This window comes from Moschus berezovskii, chromosome 3, assembly GCF_049115385.1.
Source record: "Moschus berezovskii isolate FMDL1 chromosome 3, NW_MosBer_1.0, whole genome shotgun sequence".
Taxonomy (NCBI): domain Eukaryota; kingdom Metazoa; phylum Chordata; class Mammalia; order Artiodactyla; family Moschidae; genus Moschus; species Moschus berezovskii.
In genome coordinates, this window is record NC_142462.1 from 37,963,838 (window position 1) to 37,980,317 (window position 16,480).

The 16,480-nt window shown below is 44.4% G+C and overlaps 1 protein-coding gene across 5 annotated transcripts in view; it reads right to left on the minus strand.

Moving 5' to 3' along the window:
* The window catches only part of RAPGEF5 (Rap guanine nucleotide exchange factor 5), a 244,339-nt gene that overhangs the window by 64,944 nt on the left and 162,915 nt on the right, over nt 1–16,480 (minus strand). For 2 of the 5 annotated variants that reach the window (XM_055420567.2, XM_088833668.1), the window contains 2 exons: nt 8,741–8,856; nt 8,183–8,271 (listed from right to left, as the gene is read on the minus strand). The exons of 1 other annotated variant lie outside the window; for it this stretch is intronic. In XM_055420567.2, the coding sequence (XP_055276542.1) occupies nt 8,183–8,271; nt 8,741–8,856 (205 nt within the window). Of the gene's footprint in view, nt 1–8,182; nt 8,272–8,740; nt 8,860–16,480 lie in introns of all 5 variants that reach the window. 2 more of the 5 variants (XM_055420566.2, XM_088833671.1) reach the window with 1 other exon arrangement.

Here is a 16,480-nt window from a genome sequence, read left to right on the forward strand (position 1 = left end):
TTGCTTCATTACCAACAGGAGTATTAATTAACCCACAATCTACAGGCAGTGTAGAAGCATCAATTCCCTTGTTATTATTCGTAATATCACTTGTTCAAAGGTGGTGTTAATAGATGAGTTCAGAAGATGAACACCTCAAACAAAATTCAGTCAAAATCTGATTTTTAATCATTTCTCATGCGGGTGGTCTGATAGAGCATCAGCTGATAATTAGGACCTCTTCCCTCACATCCTCTGTCTTGTGTAACCTTCTGGAAGCAGTCAGCCAATCCAGTGGCCACTTTGCTCACAGATGGAGACCAAGAAGCAAGTCTTTGTGCTGGAGAGTAGTTCTCCCTAAAGTGACTACTGAAATGCTTGATTTGAGGTTTATAGCTAGAGTTGAATGGTAGATTTTTTTCCTTTAATTCTGCCTTTTATCCATGATTCTAGTAACTAGACAAAAAAGATGTCTGAGATAAAGTTATGAACACAGCTGGGTTCATTTCCAGATTCAAATGATCCCTCTATCTCTGAAGCACCTTAGTTAACTTCTTCTGCCTTAGTGTCTTTGTCCATCAGCTGGAGATAATCATCCTATACAAGCATCATTCTAAGGGAGCAGACGTTTGGATAAATGGAGTGGTGACAAAACCTGGCTCTCAAAACTGGAGGGGGCCTCAGATGTCATGTGATCTAAGTTCTTTGCTTTCATAAATGAGGTAACCGAGAAAGAAATTTCTACACAGTTCTAATTATCTTGTCACTTTGTCAATATTAATTTATAAAGTCTTCCAATACTTCGACTGCAATCAGAAAAAACAATACATTCTCCATATTAGCAATTAGGAGAGAAGCTAAGGGAACTGCCAAGAAACCAAACCAAATGCACAAAGATTATAGAGCAGAACAGAAAACAGACCCTTATATGAGCACTTTTATTCCTAATGCTCTCTCAACGGCACTTTCGGAATTTTCACTGTCACTGTGGATTGCTGTTTCAAGCCTTCACTTTATTTGGAAAAACAAGCCTTTGCTGAACAGTGGGTCTCTCATCTGCATCTGAGGCACACCGAGGGTAGCTGGAGTCAGGGCTAATGAATTTCTTCAGTCTTTCATTGATTTTTTTCATTAGCATGTATGCAAACAGAATTAACCTAATATTTAAAATTGACAGCTCTATAAAGCTGAAAAAGACCTAAAGTAGCAACTTAGTCCAGTTATGAGTCTCTGAGAAAGTTATTTGCACAGGTCAGGAAGGTAAACGGCTGACACCAAGGAACTACAGGGATACAAAGCCTACAGTTGTAGAAGTTTCTAGTTTCTAGTACCATCTGGGGATACCCATGCCTATTTCAAATTCCTTTTATGTCTCGTATCTATTTATTTTTTCAACTATTTTCTTAGGTCCTGAACTTTGCTGAATAGGACCAGAAGTTCCATGTTAATTCTCTATACTACTTTACATATGCTAAAATATAGCTTCTTTATCTTTAATGACATATAGATACAGTTCTCCACATTAGTGCCTGTAATGAGACTGATTATTTGGCACCCATTCATTTCACATCCACTGGTTCCCTCTTTGTTTTTTGGCTGACTCCCCCATAAAATGTAAGCCCCACAGAGGAGTCGGAGTATTCTGTTTACAGCTATGTCCCCAAGTCTGTAACAGTGCCTACCTACATAATAGTAGAGGTCAAAGATAATTGTGGAAGGAAGGAATTAAAATTTTCTTTGGCATTCATCACATGTATATTGGCTTCCCTGATAGCTCAGTTGGTAAAGAATCTGCCTGGAATGCAGGAGACCCCAATTCGATTCCTGGGTTGGGAAGATCTGCTGGAGAAGGGATAGGCTATCCACTCCAGAATTCTTGGGCTTCCCTTGTGGCTCAGCTGGTAAAGAATCTGCCTGCAATGCGGGAGACCTGGGTTCGATCCCTGGGTTGGAAAGATCCCCTGGAGAAGGGAAAGGCTACCCACTCCACTATTCTGGCCTAGAGAGTTGCAAAGAGTCAGACATGACTGAGCAACTTTCACTTTCACATGTATATATAAACTGGACACTCAAAAATACACTGTTGTATTTTATTACAGGAGCAGTGTGTAAAGTTAAAAGTAGAGGAATTACAGAGGGAGTGCTAGTCTGAGAGCCAGGATGCAGTACATTTCATCACTGGGGAAAAACCCACTGCTTTTCTCTGGCAAAAGACTGTTTCTGAATAAATGGCCTGGTAATAAAACTTTCTGCAAATGTATTTTACTAGTTGGTGATAAATCAAAGCTGTTCTTTGTAAACGTTATAGCATAATTTCTGAAAGGGGCTTAAGACATTTCCCACTGGACCAGGTTCTACACAAACATGCTTAAATCATCACCAGATAGGGCCACCGAGCCTTGAATTCCAAGTCTGCTACCCCATCAATGTCCTAACTGCTCTCTGAGTGAGGCTGAAGAAGTACAGCAGGAGGACAGAGCGACAAGAAGTCAGGCCGAGTGACCGAAGTCCGTGCGCCGTGCCTAAGTGGTGGCGAGGGAAGCTAAGCTGACCCTGAGGGTCTGGCAGGTGTCTACATGAACACTAGGGGCTCCAAACCTAGAATTCTACGGTTCTGTGACATATTCTGAAAGGAAAGGGCTGATATAAATCTCTTTGGACCAAAAGCATTTTAGTGATGAAAGACACTTCAGAAATCACTTCATGTATAACTGCTCAAGGTCTCAGGCCGGTTTACTAATAGAGTCCAGAACGAGGAACCAACACTTCGAATCTCATCTGAGAACCCTTTCTACTCTGCTGGCTGCATGTTCTCCTTCCTCAGAACGTCATTTCCTACAGAAGTAAACGTTCTCGGCTGTCAGACTGAAGGACCACCTAGAGATCTGTGGGGCATGACAGAACCCTGGCAAAAACCCAGATGGGTTTTGCTTACTATACCATCGCCTCCTCATTCCAAGAACTGAGAGCATAGAGCTGTGTGAGCAGACCACTGTTTCCCTGGATTATCTCCTCTTTTCAAAACTGTTTTAGAGGCTGGACCAACAATGCAGGTTTGTGATTCTGAACTTCTCAGGCTGCAGAGGTTCTGGGGCAGGGAACAGTGGCTACGAGGTCAGATATGAGCCCAGGAGAGGGAGTGGGGAGGGCGGTGGAGGACAGAGGACACGAACCCCACCCCCACCCCCTGCCACTAGCTCCCAGGGGCAAATATGTAACTATTCAACACCTGGAATTTGTCTTTGAAGAAAGTGAGGAGACAAAGTCATCATCCGAGCTCTGTGGCTCTCAGACCTGGCTACACACAGCATCACCTGTGGAGCTTTCAAAGACCATAAGGCCTAGGTCTCAACTTAGGCCAACTGAATCAGCATCTCTGGGGTGGGACTCAGATATTGGTATTCTGAAAAATGCCCCGTGTGCTGCTAACGATGCAGCCACAGATAAGATCTATGACTGGTCTATGATGTGTCACATGATACCACAAAAATAAAAAGACAAATCCAAGATAATGTTATATGCATGTTAACTGCATAAAATCATGGGGAGCCTCCCAACCATCTAAGAGCTCTGTGCCAGCCCCCCAAAGTTCTAGTCCTCCACAGCCATGAGGGCACAGGCTTAAAAAGATCTTGTCACCTTCAAAAGAAATCCTGGAACAGAAGGACCAAACAGCGTTTCAGAAATCTTAAAACAAGGAAATTAAGGAAGAAGTTCACCTAAACGGTCTTCTGTATTTCCAATGATCAGGAAAAAAAGGCATTCTTAATTTTCCTTCAAAAGAAGTATCTATCATGTATTCAGGACAGGCTTGCTGTTGGCAGGGGGAAGAAGGTAAAAAAATCAGTGAAAAACTGTCATGCCTGTTCTAGCTGCACTCAAGGTCCCATCAGTGCAGTGCTCCAAAAGCACTCCCAAGTTTGAGATGGAGAACAGCTGCAGCAACCCATCAGTTTAAGTGAGACACTCCTATGACATAAACTAGGGTTCACTTTCACAGAGGAGGTTGCCTCACTACACAGGTAAGGGACTCACTTTCTCCATGATGTAAGGAGCCTTGTGGATGCTACTGAGAGCACACCACTCACACGGACTAAACTGTGGTCAACACACATTGAGTACACGATATCCTGAATGGTAACCTCATGAAATAAGAACAACCATACCTGGAAGAAAGCAGGTCAAGACTAGTAAGCATTGGCTGATAGGCTTTACCTGTTTCCACTATCCTAGTCTCTGTTTTTCTTGAAAACCTGTTATCACAAGCATATTTGCTTTGAAAAGATGAAAAAAAACCCAAGACACAGAAGAAACAGGGCAGCAAATAATGTCCTTTGCTCGTTGTTTTCCCTAAAGTAGACTCATCATAACGCAGATGTAGGAAAAAAAAATCAGTAAGAAGGATTTTCTCTGTGTAATCCATCTGATACATAGTGTGTCGCCCTCATCTGCCCCACTCTGAAACAGAAATCGCTATTCCTAACAGAAACATCTCGAGTCAAACACACCGCATCCTTTCCAGGGAGGGGAAGGGGTTAAATAGGAGCAGCCACCACTGCGGACCAGGGCAGTGCAGACTTACACCTCCATCCCCCGAGCTCCTCCACACACAACAAACTGGTTTCTTGCTTCTTGCCTTCCATGTAATTCTCCTGAGCTAGGAATGCCCAGTGATATCTGTCCTATTTCTGGGAAGATGGAAGACAGAGCTGCTTGATTTTCCTCTAACATTCCAAATGATTCAAGTCAGAACCTGAACCTTGAAAGAAAAGGAAATCTTTGCAAACAGCTTCAGTCTTTGCATGTCCACCAACAGATATCCAGTTACCAGACTCAAATAGTTTTTCAATTTTAAACAATGAAGGATTATGCATCATTCATTCATCCATTCATTCCAGAGATAATCAAAGGATGGGTTTTTGTGCCTGGTGCTACCAGAGAGGAAAGGTAGGCACACAGATGATTATGATATGAAAATAAGCATAGTAAGTGTCGTGTGGATCAAATCATTTAGGAAAATCATTAGTAGGCTACTTGTAAGCATCTCCAGTATTTTTTGCTTTTGAAATTCAGTTTGATATGGTGATAGAATACTATATGAATTGTTGTTTTCTATCCTATTCTTAATTCATGTAATAACAAAAATACATTATTTCATACTTCTATTCCACTCAATTAAGTAAACTTTGTTTCCCGCTTGCATCTTTACATCAATTAATAATCACTTGAACCTGTCCTATCTGACTTCAGGTCTCTTCTATTGGGCCGTGTACCTACACTTTATCAATGAAGTGACTTTTGTGGCAAAGAGATGGGGAATAACTTGCATCTCTTGTTTGGTTAACTTCCCCAGCCTCTGGCAGGTATGCTGCTGCTGCTAAGTCACGTCAGTCGCAGGTATAGGAATGTAAGAATCAAGAACAGGCTCATCCCAATCCGAACCATTTATTTCCTCCCATGTACCTTTCTCCCTCACTGTCACTGGGGCCATGTGGACGACCACCATATGGCTCCATCCGGCTCCATATGGCTCTAGCTCCCTAAAAGGGGCGCTCAAGAACATAAAAACGCTGCTGTATACTTTTATTGCAGCCCCTTCTCATTTTCCTCCATCTGTCTTCCATATGTTTACGAGACTCTATTAGACCCCTGAATACATAGGCCTTTTATAATGAGGGTTGCCAGCCTGAACAAGATAAAGAACTGAAATTCACCTCTATCAGTGACAAGGGGCTTCAGCTACTTTAAAATATGTGACTCATTTGCTATTCAAACTAGAACAAACTCATAATCATTTTTCTTCCATTTTTACATGAAACTGATCTTATATTTATGAGATTTCTTTTAGTTTTATCAACAAAAGCCACATACGGGTCTTTCCATTGTATTTTCTTCAAGTGCTGTTCATGAAGTTTGGAAGAACTGTGTGTGACTTCTACTTAGGTGTCCCTATGATGTTACACATCCATCTCTCTCCAAAGTTGATTTTTTCATTTTCATAAAACTCCTTTGATCAGAGGAAGTACTGTTACCATTTTTCCCCTCAGGTGTCTCTGCAAACACCTGTGTTTGTGTCCTCTGCAAATGCTAAGGAAATGAGTAGGAGTGAGGAGAGGCTGACCCCAGCAGGACTGAGGCCATCCCACTGCGTCCTGGTCCTCTCTGCTTTGCTCAGCACCTGGCAAGGGTGACACATGCGACCCCAGTGTTGGTATAATCTAAAACACACTGGGAATAACAGTCACGACACACCAGGTACAACACCACTTCCCAACAGGAGGCAACCGCTGGCATTACTAAGAGGGATCAGGGTGATTTTTCATTCCCAGAGTTAAGTATGGGAGCTTGTTAGTAGGCACCAGGACTTCCCTGGAGGCTCAGTGATAAAGGATCTGTCTGCCAATCCAACAGACACAGGTTCAATCCCTGCGTCGGCAAGATGCCCTGCAGGAGGAAATGCAACCCACTCCAGTATTCTTGCCTGGGAAATCCCATGGACAGTGGAGCCTAGCAGGCTACAGTCCATGAGGTTGCACGAGTAGGACACGACTGAGTGACTAAACAACAACAACAAGGCCATCTTTCACAAAAAACTAACGACAGTGAGAACAAAAGAAAAAAAGAAACCAAGGAGGCCTAGTATTGACTTCGGTAATCTCTACTCTTATTTATACAACTTAGACATAAAGTCCTGTGATACAGAAAAGAACTGTAGTGCTATTAAGAACAAGTCATTGAATCTCCCAACCTGGTACCCATGTTCAAAGGTGTCTTCATGGCAGATAACCTGTCCATAATCAAGTCCAAACCACCTGTGTAAAGTGGTCTGGTAATCGGTACACAGAAAATTATGGCCAGTTCCACAATGACCGCTTCTGATGAAGCAGAACTTGGAAACATTACTCAAATGTGCAAAATATTAATAGACAGACAAGCAAAAACCACCCAGCAAATGCCACAAGAATACATTTTTCTTTTAGCTTGTCTGTGTATAAATGACTACTGCCATTTTTTTCTCCAAACATACATAAGGCAAAGTAAAGTTTTTATCTGAACTGTGAGATCAAACAATAACACTATCAGTAGGATGCGTGATGGAGTCATTTTGCCTTTTTAAAAACTCGATTGCATATTTCACATATCTTTGTTCCTCTTAATGTCCTTCATAATGAAGCACAGATCAGTTAAGACAAGACTGCTAGGACCCAAGGAAATCCTTGTTCTCACCTGAGCTATCCTCTCAAAATCCTTCCTGTATGGGAAAAACTTAAGGAGTTATCAGTACAAAGTATTGTACCAACACAACCCCCAAATGCCTCTTATTGATGCAGTCCATGTATTGCAAACTGTGGTCATGACAGGTGCTATGGTGGCAGCAAAAAGTGCATTTTAGTCAGGGGATCAAGTCACAGAATTCAGGCTAAAACCAGAGGCCTATTCATTGGGATAACTGCTCCAGGCTGAAGCAAATTACAAATCCTGGTTAAAAGAATCCAGCACTGCCCTATGTGATGAAGGAAGTTTAGGTAGATCATGCAGGGATAGCATTTTCAGAAGAGCAAGGGTGAAAAAGCTAAGCAGGTATTTTGCTTGTGGATTAAACAGAAGGACAAGGAACCTGACCAAGAAGACTTCAGTGAATTATCATTTCTAGTCTGAGAAGCTATGAGTTTCATATTCTGCACAGTAGGGCTTGCTCTGAGCAGTTTGTGAAACACTTGGAAAAACGCAGAAGTTGCTGCTAAGCTTCTAGTTGCTGAATAGTTGCATTAATTGTTGACATTTTGGCAGGGAGGCTCCTCCTGCCAGCTCAGTGCTTCCCACCGGCTAGGTAAATGCTTGCCGGGTAACCCCCATCTCCCTTGGAATCCTTCCCACTGAACACTGGCTACTGGATGCTGGCCTCTTGTCAACTGTCTTTAGGTGAGATTTGGTAAAAATTGCCAGCAAAACAAGAATACGTGCCTTCCTATCATTTTCTTTGTACAGCCACTTACCAGGCGGCTGCTGGGATCTCCCTGCGTCCATTTACTGGATTTAAACAAAACGGCAGGAGGCTAAGGAGGAGGTGCACAAAGGTCTGCTGGCTCAACCCCCGCCTCCGCTTTGCTGCTTTGGCTAGGGAGGGAACCTTGCCCCTGGGAAACTGATAACGGCTGCAGCCGTGAGTCTGGAAGAAGCGGGAGACACCCCCCTGCCTTACCTGTTTCTTTGTCCTGGACTTCTTCCAGGTGCAAGTCATTCAAAAGGTGCTCCAAGATCTTCTCCGGGGTCCCGGACACGACCACGTATCTGTCAGAGAGCAGAGAGTCCACCGAGTCCTCCTCAGTAGAGGACTGTGAGCGGCTGCTCCACTCCTCGTCCTCATCCTCCTCGTCAATGTATTTGAAATAAGGCACATCGAAGGTGGGCAGGGGCAGCTCTCGGTCTGCCAGCGCGGCAGCGGCGGGATCCTTTCTTTCTAAGTGAGGGTCAAAGACCCTCAGCCGGGAGCTGCCCATTGTGCACGGCCACTAACAAAGGCATCCCCTAGACGCTCGGAGATCTTGCCACCTCTGTCCTTTCGCTGGGAACCGAGTCCATCTGGCTGCTAGGAGCTCTGCAGTCAGCTAGAACGCTAGCTAGCTCGCTCGGGAGGCGGAGAGAAAAAGGGAGGGAGGGAGGGGAGAGGAGGCAGAGAGAGCGAGTGAGATGGAGCGGGAGAAGGGGAGGCAGGCAGGGAAAGGAAACAGAAGCGCAGGGCTCCGGTGAAAACTCTCACCTCCAATCGCTCCCGTTGCTCCCCGCCTGGGGGGCTGGGCCGCAGCTCTGCACTTTCTTCAGCACTAGGACATTCTGGTCCTGCTCTTTCACCTCAACAGTCGTCACTTCATCATCCTGCTTTAATTGCCGACAGGAGTGATGGATGGAAGAAGGAAAAAGGGAGAGAAGATTAAAAGGCAAAAAAAGCTAACAAAAGCTGCAATCTCTCAAGATGCTTTCCCATCTACTTTCTTGATAGATTCAGAACAAATTAGGAATCTGGTCAAGAATCTCCATCTAATGGTAATGGGTCCAGGATCAAGTTCTATGGACACATAAAGCATTAGAAAGACATACATACTTTAAAGAAAACAGAAAAACACAGTGAGGATGGGAGTCAGAGTTCATTTTTAATACTTGAATAATCTGAATAAAGAAATACAAAGTTCAACGTCTCAGAAACACAAAACTAACTGCATGTGTACTATTCTTTTACCCGGTTACTGCTTCTTAAACAGTCACTATATTAAAATTGGAAAACCACACAAAACACTGAAACAATGAGCAAGCCATATTAAGTAGATGCGATGGCTATGTATTGTCATTTACATCACAGTCTTACTTTAAAAGGTGGGCAAAAAACTATTCATTCTATTATTCAGTTCATCCATTTGAGATGGCCTTCACATTTATCATGTACTTGTTTTGCCAGGATATGCGCAAAAAAGGGATCCTCTAGTTAGAATCTCATCTGGGCTGAAATTCGGGTGTCATGGGTGAGTGCACTGACTTTCTTCACCTCAGTCACTTTTAACGCGGACAGAAGGCCAAACAATCACTCATTTCTGCACACACAGCTTCCAGAGCCAGAGCCCAGCATGGCCCGCTGACGAGGCTCTGTTGGAGTCGGGCTCACTGCTGACCCAGCAGTGTGGAGCCGCCCCGAGTGATGAACACTTTCAGAGTGTGGAGTGTGAAATTCTGATTGGCAACATCCAGCCAGAGGAAATTGTGGGGGGGAGGGGAGCAGGGGGTGTGTGAGACACACACATGAGAAAATTTAACTTCTGTATCTCCGAGGATCTGAGCAAAAGATTGATGCAAGAAGCTAAGAGCCAATACACATCACCTTAAAAATGATTACAAAGGGAAACAGGTCCTAGGGTTCCTGGCATGTTTCTATGTTCCTGCTCCTGGTAGAAAACCTACATAAATTAGGTATAAACACACAAAAAGAACATTTTCCCCCAAGTAGATAAAAAGTACTATGTCTCCATGCCTTATTAATCAGTTTTCCACTGATTAACTGGAGATGCCAATGTATTTTATTCACCTTCCGTAAGAATAAGAAGGCACTATTCTTGTCATAATTGCCAACCAAGTCAATGGGAATACTAAGATTTCAACTCCCAATGTTCTCATTTCTAAGAAAATGTAGCAAGCTACTCACTCGAGTCCTCCAAGATCTTCTTAAAAATAAAAACTACTAGTCATTCCAAACAGCAATATAATTTTATGATCATGCCTTTTTAATCTCTTAGTGGCAAATAATTTTACTATGTAAAACTGATGTATTACATTTCAGCAAGGTCAGACATGCAGTTACTGTGGCAATTAATGCTGGATATTCATTGTTAAAGTCCCCAAGGATGGCAGCGACTCCTGTAACATGAATACCAATGTGTAATTGCTATCTTTCATTTCTCCAAGGAGGTTCTTTTGTTATCAATGTGGCTGAAGTGAAATAAGGTGGCTGGAAAGATGAGCATAATATTGACCAAAAAAAAACCAGGCGGGGGGTGGCAAAATGGAGTCTGGGATACTGAGACACAGAAACAGATAATTCAGTAAAGAGCAGGTCTGAAAGGACAAAAAGCTTCCTCTGGCTTTTCTCTTGTCGTAAGCCAATACTCGTTTATATGAGCCCGCTGTCATTTTGAAGTACATTTTACGTTCCACGTACATGTGATATATGGCATTATTAACTTCCGCAGGCCATGTGCATACATATGGATGGGAAGGGCTCCTCTAATGTCTGTGTAACTAATATGTATTACAGGGCTGTGCACGGAGCAGCCACACTCTGCTGGGCAGGGGACTAGCTGAACCATATTGATGTACTATCAATAGCATCTTATGTCACAGTGGCAGTTTCCATTTTGAAAACCTGTTAAAAAATAAAGAAGCGAAAAAGCAGAAAAATCAATGTATAAAGGGAGATGGAAGTTATCTAAAATTGCCGTGAAAACATAATAACCCTATGTATTGTATCTGCTCTCAAGAAGGAAGGTGAAATTAATGCCTCGCGTCCAACCCATGCCAAACTGCTCTTTCTGAAAAACAGCAGAAGTACTAGAGTTGAGGCTCTGGTCATGAAACTTCATTCTGGTGCTTGCTCAGCTAATAAAGGTATTCAGTGAACTAATGACAAGAAATGCATTCAATGACAAACAGTTTGTGAAATGCAAGTAAAGCATTAAAATGCTTAACTTAGAGAAAACCATTCAACAGACAGTGGAAGGGGGCGGATTTCCTGTGGGGAAATCCGCTGTGCCAGCCACTAAGGGACAAGCAGAGGTAGTAAGACTGGTGCCCTGCCCTTAGATGACAAGGTGATAGCTCCATAACGCAAGTCGAACACGGTGAGCTCCCCAAGACGAGGCCACATGCAAGAGACAAAAACGAAGGTAGAACTCACGGGATTTGACTGTCAAAGATGACAGATCGAATCTCAGATCTGTGGGTGACAGCGATGGAAGTGCCATTAAATGGGGCAAAAAAACTGGTTCTGCTGAGACTGATGGATCTGGTTTCAGACAACTGATGTTTCAGGACTGACAATACATCTTGCTGTAGGTGTTTAGCAAGCAGTGAGAAATAAAGAACGAGGCCTCTGTACGGAGGCCAAGGACAGAGACAAATCTGTGGATTATTCCAGTTAGGGAGTGGGTGAGACTGTTAAAGGGAAGCAGGAGAGAACGGGGATTATGAAGAAGCATAAAGGAAGAGAAAACATAGGAAGTAGAGAGGAAAAGAGGGGGGTCAGAGTCGCGAGGAAACCTACTAAAGAGACGATGAAGAAGTGAAACCAAGACGAGCCAGGAGTAGGTGGAGGGCCGTGAAAAGCTTATCTGATGTCGTCAAGTTTACCAAGATGAAGAGCCTACGAGAAAGTGATGACAAGACCATGGTTAAGTCCAGCGGTGGGAAGGGGAGTGTTGAGGTGTGAGTGGATGTGGAGGAAGTGCACGGACGGGGAAGACCTCCTCAGAATTTCACCGGGAAGGGAAGGAGTCTGGCTGAAGAGGCTGCCTGGCTGGGGGAGTGGGGAGGTGAGGGGTGATGGAGAAGAGGCGAGACAGGTCAGGAACCGGTGTGGAGGGGTGAGGCTACCACAGGACCAACAGTTCCTCCCTTCAGAGAGTATCAGGGCAAAGAAGACAATGGAGGTTTAGAAAAGAGAAAAAAAAATAGAGCAGGGAAAAGAAGAAAGCTGAGGTAGAACAGATGAGGTAGTTTCCAACATCTTTGCAGAGTGTGAGTTGAGATCCTCTTCTGGGAGGAGGGGGTTCACTGGTGGCCCAAAGAGAAAACTGTTGGAGAACTGGCTTTAGGGGGTGCAACAGGGAATAAACAAGTTATGGAAAAAGCAACTGCCAGACAGCTTTGTGCTGCTGAAGGTAGAAAACACATGTGTATGCTTTTAGGCATTCCTGCCAAGGTGTTCAAAAACCTGAGAGGGGAACAGTGAACGATCTGCCCTCCCTACCCCCCACCCCGGGTAAGTGATCAGCAAAGGAGACAGGAGGGAGGAGAGGAGTTCAGGGCTCCATCAGCACACACGCACACAGCTCATCACCACATGGCATCTGCCTGGTTAGTGGAAGGATGAGCCAAGAGAACAGCTGATAAACCAGGGCAGCATGGAGGGGCTGAGAAGTCTTTACAGGAGTGAAGGGGACAGGTAGGCAGGTGAACAGGTGGAGGCTCTGATCAAGGAGGATGATCTCTGAAGCAGGGCAATTCAGAGCAGTGAAGACAGGAAGAAGCAGCAGCCCAGACACCTGGAGCCGGCCTAACACTTGGGCCCAGCCCAGTGTTCTCCTGTTAAATGTGAAAGATTCTGTAAAAAGTCAACACTAGAGAAGGTCACTCTGTGCTGTGGTGGGACAAGACAAAAACATGGCCACTCTGAACAAGATACAGCATAAATGTTGGTCACAGCAGAAAGTAGCAGGAAGCCCAGCTAACTAGCGATGGCTGCTTCTTTCCCAGGGACAGCCTTAACTTTGCTGCTCCTCCTAGAGATAAGATTTAAGATATCTCACAGTCACCCAGCTGCTTGATCAAAAACAAAGCCCAACTACTTTAAATCCTCCCCAGAGTCACCAAACACAAACCCAAGTCCTATAAATCCTTCTAATACCTTCTTGCACTGAGCTGTTGCGTGGCTCCCCACAGGGCGAGTGCTCCATCCCCACACCAAGCAGCAAACCCAACTTGCTCAACTAAAACTGTGTTCCCAGTGGTCTCTGGTCAGAGGGCACTGATCATGGATGAGGGTCATTAAGATGCTACCCTGCTATTAGCATGGCGCAGAGTGGAGGTGATGATTATCGGAGTTAAGAGTAAAATGCATGTATTTCCTTGTCAAGGGGATGAGAGAGTCACACCCAGGAATGTTCCCCACAGTGATTACAGGCAACAGGGCTCAGAAGATGGGTGAGCTAGGAAGAATGCCTGAACAAGAGGCATAGAGCTCAGGAGAGAAAGGGCTCTGCAGGTGCAACACGGAAGAGGAGGGAGCAGTGGGGAGCAGGGTGCATTCCCAGAAGGCATGTTCCCACCCCGTCCCCTGCTTTGGCCCGTGATGCTCAGCCCTGGTTGGTACATGCTCAGTGAGAATCCTCTCCTCTCCCTGACACACACTTTAGCTCTCAGGCTCACAGAAACGAGTTCTTTGCCCTACTCTCTTGAAGGGATGTTGGGAAGAACAAAAAACTCCAAGGACTGGGCCACATAGACTCTTCACAGCTTTGCCCTTGGGATGCAGTCTGGGATAAGCGGGGAGGTGGCGGAGGAGAGGAAGTGCAAAAACAAACAGGTATCCTCAGTTGAAAGTGGGAGGGGGGTGAGCGCTGAGGGAAAGCTGTGTGGTCATAGACTCACAGGCCCTTCTCAACAGAGTCCATGAGGAACACAAAAACAATGGAGGATTTTCAGATCTTCCCTGCTCCTCATCTTTGTTCCATTCTTTGGGCAACTAGCTATGATTTCTTTTCTTTTTATGGCTACACTGCTTTCCTGCCTGTGAATTCTCAAAGAATGACAGAACCCGTATCTTTGACTTACTTTCAATTCCAAGACGAAGATCAGCGTTTATACTTCCAAAGCCAACTCTTCTTTCATTTATTCACATGAAAGACATTTATTTTTAAGATAAAATACATATAGGGTAATAAAAATATAAAGTCAAGAACTGATGTTCACAGTTTAGCAGATCTAGGCAGTCCCAAACCAAATCTCTGACTGCATTTATATTTTCACTTATCACTGGCACTAGCAAGAAAAGGTGATTACGAAGGGATTTCTCAGGCCTCCTGAAATTGTCACAAATACTTGCTTGATTTTCTATTATCTCTGTTGGGAAATGTTCTTCTCCCAAGTGCTCACAGAAAGCAGCCACTGATATTCTCCACGGCATCGTGTCCCTGCTACTCTGTGAGCATAAACTTAGCTGGGGGTTCATGGATGGGTTTCAGGGACTCAGAGAACCCTCTGAAAGTATACAAAATTTTTCATGTGTAGGCATAGTTTTCCAGACAGAGTCCAGAATTCTAGGTCTCACTGGAGTCTATGAACCCCAAAAGGTACAAATCATTCCCTACACTGAAACTCATATTATCACCACATCTAAGGAAGCTTCTTTGACAAATCTCCTGCCAGTAACACTGCCTGTCCAGATGAGATGCTCAAAGAACTTTGTCATGACATCCATCACACTGACCTCTGATTATCAGCTCTTTCTGTGGTCTCCGCGAAATGATGACATCTTGAGGGCAGGGACTGTGACTTCTATTTCTCTTCCTAACACACAGCTCAAGGTCTAGCAAATGATATTAACTTGATAATGGTTTACTGAGCTTGCAAGTTCAAGAGCAAGGGAGACAGTGAGCAAGTGGATTACCTTTAAAACACAGATTCAATCTCAACAGTCACTCTCCTCCAAGGCTGCCTTTACCTTCTCTCCTCTGTCACCCTTCTGTTATAACACTCATCACATGAGATAACTATGTTTTGAACTTGAGTGTTTTACTTGTTCCATCTGTCAAAATTCTATCAGACTAAACTCCCATACAACTGACATATAAGAAACCCCGTAACTAACAAAACCCTGGGAAGGCCTGCACTAAATGGTACTGTCCCCCAGTCTAGGGCACAGGGAAAATACGGTGTGGGTAGGAACAGGTCACCCTGTGGGCCCAACTGGGGAAGATGTGGATCCTCAACACTCCTCCCGTGACCCACACTGACTCCATCATCAGACCTGTGTAAAGCAGGCAGCACAGAGAACTGGTCATATGAAGGATGCACAGAATCATCTAGCTTGATGCCACGGCATTCAAGAAGTCATACTGGTAGTACGAGATGCAGTGCTGTTTTCCCTCAAGTCTGTGAACACAGTAACTGAAGATGCTAATTTATTCATAGGAAGGCATTTGCTATGGACTAAATGAGTCCTCTCTCCAAAAATTCTATGTTGAAACCTAATCCCCAGCGTGATGGTGTCTGGGGGCAGAGCTTTTAGGTGATTAGGTCCTGAGGGTGGAGACCTCTTGAATGGGATAAGCACCCTTATAAAAGAGGCCCCTGAGAGATCTGTTGACCCTTTGCTGCCCTGTGAGGACAGAACAAAATGAGAGCTGTCTATGAACCAGAAAGTGGGCTCTCATCATACACTGAATCTGCTGGTGCCCTGATCTTGGATTTCTCAGCCTCCAGAACTGTGAGAAATAAATTTCTCCTGTTGATAAGCCACCCAGTTTGTGGTGTTTTACTGCAGCCTGAAAGGACTGTGATGGCATTTAGAGCCAATAGCTTATTATGACTCCTTTCACTTCCCACCCTTCTTGGTTGGACTTTCAATCACCTTACAATGTGCACTTCAAGAATCACATCCTCCAGGTTTTCTGCCCCCTCTACCTCCAGTCTGATGTGGCGGGCCCTTCTCTGGGACCCCATGGTGCCACGTGAATCCTTCAGACTCAGTATTTCAAAAAGCACACACTGATGACCATTTTTGTCTCCCTTCTAAAGCATAAGTTCATGTGTAGGCAGGCACCATATCTTCTTCAACACTGAACTCCCAACAAACAGGCCTTGGCACTTCATAGATACTCGAGCATTAGTCAAATGAATCAGTGAATGAACAGAAAGAGGAAAGGATAAAGGCGCAATTTTGAGTGCAGGTTTGCAGAATGACCGCGTAAGTCTCACAGGCTACATCTCAAGCAGTGGACTCTGATGGTGCTAACAGAGTGGACAGTCTGCTGAGAGGTGCTCTTCCTAAGGAAGGGTCACCCAACTACTCGGGCAGTGGATGACACTGGCCCGCCCTCTTCTGCACCTCCATCACCAGCTGGAAGTCTGGGACACTCAAACAGAAAAGAAGTGGTGCATGCTCGCCACACTGGATAGTGACATAGACAGACAGGAAGTTATGAGATCACAACAACTTGCTCTAATTCAGGATCTTGCT